The 7317-nt window shown below is 33.6% G+C and overlaps 1 protein-coding gene across 1 annotated transcript; it reads left to right on the plus strand.

Annotated features, from left to right (window-relative positions):
- Positions 1-3067: 3067 nt before the first annotated feature.
- On the plus strand, positions 3068-7020 carry LOC134686770 (frizzled-9-like). The gene has a single exon (XM_063546516.1). The coding sequence runs from the start codon at positions 3366-3368 to the stop codon at positions 5115-5117; it is 1752 nt and encodes a 583-aa protein (XP_063402586.1). The 5' UTR covers positions 3068-3365; the 3' UTR covers positions 5118-7020.
- Positions 7021-7317: the final 297 nt, after the last annotated feature.

The raw sequence follows: 7317 nt of genomic DNA on the forward strand, positions 1-7317 counted from the left end.
ACCCTTCCCCTTTAATTTAAATGGCTGGATCCGCCCCTGTCTTTGGTTATATATATTTGATTCAGTATCTATGTGTCTATCCCAAGTCAGGAGATGACTTGAGACTCAGATTTGAGTCTACGAATATTATAGTTATTATCTGACCTAACATAATTAGCATTAACATATACCTCGACAGTGAAAGGACTTAGAAAGAAAATATACCAGATACACTTTACTAGAACAACGGTATTCGTACAAAAGTGACCGTGTACCAATAAAGCAATAAAGGGGTAATATTCAGAGGTGAATGTAAGGGGACAGGGTGCCCGGCCCTCTTATGAAGCTACACACATGGTTAATGCATGGACGTTTACATGTTCCACTTCAATCGCTGCATAGATCGGGGCCCCTGGCCCCTCTTATTTGAAATCCTGTATGTTCTCATATGATCTTTACAATTAAGATCTATAAATGCAACGTTTTTAGACATTACTTTATTCAAAGTGAGTATTTACAAAACTTGTGTGTTTTTTTTCAAAATCCACAAATTATGGCAGACCAGTATTTAGCCTGATGCTCAATCTACACACATTTTAGGTGGTTTTGCTTCTGTTCATAACTTGATATTCGTTTGACAAGGGTAACGATTTTGGCCCCTCCTTTCCATCCGATCGTTGCCTTATATTAGATTTTTTTTTTTTTTTTTTTTAAATAAAATTGTGATGATCGGAAGTTTCGCACCAAATTTACAATATAATATTAGAACGTAACTTAACTGTTTTTTTTTTCAAAGATTTTATAGTAGTAGCCACCTCCATACGTGTTACTGTAGTACTGAATCTAAACTGATGTGGTATAAGAAAGACCAAGTATTTTACATGCATGGGGAATGTGTCAAAGAGACAACAACCTGACCAAAGGACTGAACACAGCATGAGCCCAACTATGGGTTGTCAACACAGCGAGAAAATCCAGTTCCCAATGGCGGGATTCAACTGTTCCTTTAAAAAAAAGGTGTACTAGTTCAGTGAAAATGGACGTCATATATGTACACCTATGATTTATTTTGACAATTATAGGGTCGGTTTGAAGAGTTAATGACCCTACACCTTATACAACATGGACATAATTTGTCATCCTTTTATATTTTAGTACATACATTTCTTTCTAATTACATTTTATTTATTAAGAAACGCACATTTATACCATGGAAATTATTTCTACTTTGTAACAGTTTCTCTTATTTTATATAGATATCAAGCCCGAGAACACAGTTATTTCGTAGTGCATTTCTTTTAGACAATAAATTCAAATTAAAAAAATCGCACCTGCTCTTTCTCAAAAAGATTTTTACAGTGTAGTGCACTACCAGTGAGACAACTAATATCAAAATTATAGAAACCTCTACCAGCTCTAACTCGAAATATTGACAATTCTATGTTAAGGGGGTGTAAATTCAGTTTGACAGCTTCAGACGTGATAAAATTTGACCTTTTTGAACTGGACCAAATCACTACTTAACATAAAGATTCAGCACCCAAATGTTTTAAACATGTAATTACATCCCCCTTTTTAATATTTCATGCATTTAATATCAAGAAATAAATTGGGAAAGTGTATCGAATAAAACATGCAAGTTATACACTGTTTACACTTGGGACTACAACGAACACCAAAGGACGCTAACTGTGTCCTTGGACCATCAGAAGATGTGGTATGAGTGTCAATGAGACAACTCTCCATCCAAGTAACAGTTTATTAAAGTAAACCAATTTGAACCATAAACATAGATGTAAAAAAATATATCCGATGTTTAATTTATTTTCATTGATATTGTTCATTGTTGTAGTTTTCTTCTTCTTTTTTTTGGAAAAAATGGGGGGGGGGGGTGATAGTTGTTGCTGCTGTTGTTTGTAGCTTTTGATCTCTTTCGGTTTTTATAAATCGTTCACTTTTATATACTCGGCTTTGAGCTTTCCTGATGGAGGTAAATCCTGAAAATCCGTTTTAGACGCATGACATTCATAACGTGGGTTTTCATATTTTGTCAAATTGAAAATGTGTTTTCTGTACAGTGCTAGTGACTGTGTTATCACTCCGATTTTTCCAAAAACCAATTAAAGGATTCTATTATTTAACTGATAATAAGGTTTATCTAACCTGTTAAATTCACCTCTAGCAGTATGGTATCTCTCACAATCTAATTGTAATTTATCTTTTTCTTAACTCATCACTTTTATATGGATGTCACATTCATTATTTTGTCAACAAAGTATAAATGTGAAACTAATTGAAACACGCGCATTATTACGGGAAAAAGTATAGAAATTTCACACAAGAATCTAACGACTATTGTATCTCGAAGTAACGAAAAACGACATATCTAATTATTTCAATTCTAAAGTATGACGCCTGTTTTATATTAATTTATCTTATTTGAAATATATTAAAATATTTTTTATTTAAATGAGATCTGTACAAAATGCATTACAATAAAAGTGTCTCGTTACGTTTGATCATAAATGATCCAATTAAATACCGACACCTTTTCTGCTTTTCAATTATTACTGTTTCGTTGAGATTTAATCCTAATAACGGTTAATAATTTGTGCTTAAATAATTGAATTATATATCATATTTGTTTGCTTCGATTTGCATGCAACGATAATCGCAATATCACAATTCATATGCTTTAATTTTTATTTAGGGATCATTAACCCCTTTCTTAGCTAGACTGAAGTTGGAAATAAATATACGGTATAAATATAATTTACATATCTGAGAACGTCTTCTTTTGATTAGAAAAATTCAACAATGCGTGTACTAGATTGAACTGTCGACCCATATGGTACTAGGCGGAGTGATATCTGCTATAAACATGTCAAGAAAACCCTTGATGAGAATGATTGACAACCTTGTCTTCCTTGTAGCGGTATCATCAAAGGCTTTGAAGTACCGCCCACAACACCTTTCATCTTGAATGTGCAGTTATTGCAAAATAGTTCCGCATTTACAAGAGAATATGTCCGTTCTAAATTAGTATTTTCCAACAAATATAATCAGCACATTTGTGTACAAGTTTAAGTTTGTCGTTTTCAAACGTACAAAGTTTGTCAACGTTTCTAAAGATAAACATTTTATCGCATATCTACCTCTTAAACAAGTAAACATGGCGGATGAATATATGTAATTAAAGTTGATCAATGTTTACGGTAGAGCGATCGGATACACGACTTTACTGACAGTGTAATAGTCACACAGAGACATTACACAAATAGATAAACTTAAAAGCATGTATCGGATAAATATTCAGTTTACTTAGTGATTGTCGATTTAATATGGGACAATTTTCGCAGCTTGTCTAAATATTTTTGTTGTTTAACATGGACATAATGCATTGGATTTTATTATTTTGTGTCGTCTGCTATTTACCATGCTATCAGACTTTGTCGCCTTTTGACGGACGACATCAATATGCAAAGTGCGAACGTATTGAAATTCCAATGTGTATGGATATGAAATATAACTGGACACGGATGCCAAACTTAGTCGGACATTCAAATCAAAAAGATGCTGCGATCCAAGTCCACGAATTCACACCGTTAGTACGGTATGGGTGTTCCAGACTTTTGCGATTTTTTCTATGTTCGTTGTATGCCCCAATGTGTACTGAAATGGGGGGCGAGACGATGATTATTCCAGTTTGCCGCTCTATGTGCCTGGAAGTGCGGCAAAAATGTGAGCCAATCCTTAGCCGTTTTAATTTTGAATGGCCAAAAATTCTAGACTGTTCTAAACTTCCACAAAAAAGTGATCCGAAACCGAATAATTTGTGTATGGAAGCACCAAATGTAACACATGAAACGGAATTGGATCCTCAGATATTCGATCCACTCAACAAAAAAGATAAAAAGTGGCAAGAATTGGTAAACAAAATCCGTCCTTTATCAAATGACAATTCAGAAAAACATAATATTCACAAACCTATGAAATGTTCGGATAGATTTTATTTATGGGATAAATCTGATCATAATGATACATGCGTTCCAAGATGTAACATGGATGTTTTATTCCGCCAAGAGGATAAAGATTTTGCCGAAATATGGATGATAGTGTGGGCCTCCGCCTGTTGTTTGTCCACAGTCATCACGTTTCTGACGTTCGTTATTGATACAACCCGATTCAAATATCCCGAAAGGCCTATTATATTCTTATCAGTGTGCTATGCAATTTATTCCATGGCGTTTATGATCCGTGCCATAATAGGACCTAATGCAATATCATGTGACAAAGGACACGATGGATCAGAGTTTTTAATCCAAGAGGGGTTGGAAAGTACTTGGTGCATTATAGTCTTCTTGATAATGTACTTCTTTGGAATGGCTAGTCAATTATGGTGGGTGATTTTAACATTGACATGGTTTTTGGCAGCAGGGCGGAAGTGGGGCCAGGAGGCCATCGAGTCCTTAAGTAGTTACTTCCACCTAGCCGCATGGGCTATACCAGCCATCAAAACTATTATTATTTTAACAATGCGCCGGGTTGATGGCGATGAACTTACAGGTCTATGTTTTGTAGGCAATCAAGACATTTCTGCATTAACAGGTTTTGTCCTGATACCTTTAATTTTATACCTACTGCTGGGTACATTTTTCATATTAGCAGGCTTTGTAGCATTGTTCCGTATTAGAAACAATTTAAAACAAGACGGAACAAATATTCGTAAATTAGAAAAATTGATGGCTAAAATTGGTGTATTTGCTGTGTTATATACTGTCCCAGCCACTTGTGTGATAGGCTGTTATTTCTATGAACGTGTGAACTTTCAGACTATGCGAAACGCTGCCGAGTCGTTGCCTTGTCGGACTGGAGATAAAGGCACTTTAGACTGCAGTTTGGACAAATCATTTCCAAGCGTGGAAGTATATATGTTAAAGATATTCATGTCATTGGTAGTTGGCATAACTAGTGGTATGTGGATATGGAGTAATAAAACTGTGAGTTCTTGGAAAAAATTCTGTACGAATAGATTTACTAGGAAAAAATATGGAGGCAATGTGACTTACCAACAAGCGCCAGTCGTTGTCGTAAAATCTCATAAATGTGTTCCAAAAACTTCGGGTTCAAGAGTGTAGCCTCATGCTAGTACAATGATAGTTATATTGTGTAAGTTATACAGGTTAATTGCATTGGTTCAATAAGCTTTATATCGGGTCATTCTGTACACATTTTCTAAATGTACAGTGTAAAAGTGCAATTTTCACATTGTTCAGAATTATATATATTTTGTACACAAATACCTAAGAAGAAGGTTTTCACCTTTTTTTTTTTGATTAAGAAACGTTTTTTCAATATTTTTTTTCATGCGAGGTTTCATTTTTTATCAATTTGTATCCAGTTGTGTTTAATAACAAGATATAAATCACTTGCTTAAATTGGGAAATGCATCTACTCGGCTTACTCTTATTACTTTTTTTTTGTCAAAATTGAGGTTACCAGTAGCAAACAGGACTGAGTCCTTGTCCATGGTACCCATGGATATGTATAGCATGCGATTACGTAATTAACTGCATTGATGCACCCACATGGTAATCTTCGATAATATAAATTATTCAAAGCATTTTTCTGATAAAACACGTTTATCTAGATCCATGATCATTAAAACAATTTGTTATATATAGTAGAGTAAAAAATTCAACACAAATTTGAATAAAAGTACGTCAATTTGAAAGCAATAACTGAAAAAGCATCAACACATATATAGTCCTCATGTAAGAGAAGTCAACTGTTGGCAGCAATATAAAAAGCTCTAAATCAACCAGGTCCATCAAATAAAAGTTGTGAATACATTTATCCACAACCATCAAAGATCTATCACCAATACCAAAGCCTCAAAATATAAATGCATAAAATTCATTTAGATATTCCACAGCAGATAACTAAGTAAATTCACCCTTCTTGTTATAAATCAGATAGGGTACATGCATGTAAGAGGTGTTATAATTCATCAGCCCTGCTGTCAATCCTTACTGGCAAACTGACAATGACCACCAACAATTTGGAGTGTTTCATGACATACATATCTACAGAAAAAGAGACTCGGGGACTGTCAACATGATCAAACTCAAAATAAATTACAGCACCTCACAGCATGTACTTATTTTAAATCTTCTCCGTGTGTCACTATAGATTTGTTCGTTTCATAAATTTTGAAAAACGAGGTAAATTGTATCGAATTCATATTTCATATTCACAATGTTCCATTAACTAAAGTTAACTTACAATTGGGTAAAACATGTAGTGTTCATGAAATAAAAATTTTGTTTTAAGTTTTTAATATAATCTTAATTTTTTCTGTCGTTTAAAAGTTGAACAAAAATTCACAAGTAAAATATTTGCATGACGTTTAACATGTGTAACGTTAGTCAATTTTTTAGCCTTCATCTTTTTATTTAAGGGTAACTGTATTTAGGGGAAATGTCCATAAGACAGCAAGCCAACGTCTCAAACTTTTATTATTGCTTTCATTATTGTTCGTTACCCCACAATTTGTTACCTTTATAACATCAAATCTCGTAATTAAAAACCATAAACATACAGTTTAAAGGATAATTTAAAAAGTCTGTTCTGACACAAGATCTTATTGCAAAGCTCTGATAATTGAAGGGTTTAGAGAAGTTTGTTATGATCTGATGTGATATCGTTTTACACAACCCTATCCAGTTCTTTTAACTATAGGAAACTTTTGATATTCGAACTACTAAATTGCTATTGTTAACTTTAACAAATACGGAAAGCTTAAATCGAAACTTCTCAACTGGAGCTAATAACTGAAATTATAGGGCAGCCATTAAAGGCAGATATGCACTTTGGTTTTTATGCTGTATATGTTTATATAGAGTAGTTTATTGTTCATTCATGTGTGAAATTGTTGATTATAATGACAGAGAGCCATGACTTTATGACTTAATTTTATGTTATTTGTGTTGAAATACGTGCCACGTGGAGATTCTTATTAAAGTTTATTTATAAAAAATATTTTTTCGAGTTTTGTGTTGTGTCAAAACATTCAATCTTTACACCACTTAGTGTTTGCACAATAAATCACAGTGTTGCATTACTTTTCCCCTGGGGGCCCATTTGTTCATGCAGGCTATTGTGCAACACGTTAATTTACGATAAGGACCGTGGGACGGAAAACATGTACAGTATTATAAAGTACTGCGTTTGTTTGTCTTTCATCGTTTAAGTTGTTGTGATCTATTTGTGAATATAGTTTACATAAAATGCATTTTAACCTATAAATTATTCAAAGTGTATACATTTTACACAATA

Source organism: Mytilus trossulus, chromosome 10, assembly GCF_036588685.1.
Source record: "Mytilus trossulus isolate FHL-02 chromosome 10, PNRI_Mtr1.1.1.hap1, whole genome shotgun sequence".
In the NCBI taxonomy this organism is placed as follows: domain Eukaryota; kingdom Metazoa; phylum Mollusca; class Bivalvia; order Mytilida; family Mytilidae; genus Mytilus; species Mytilus trossulus.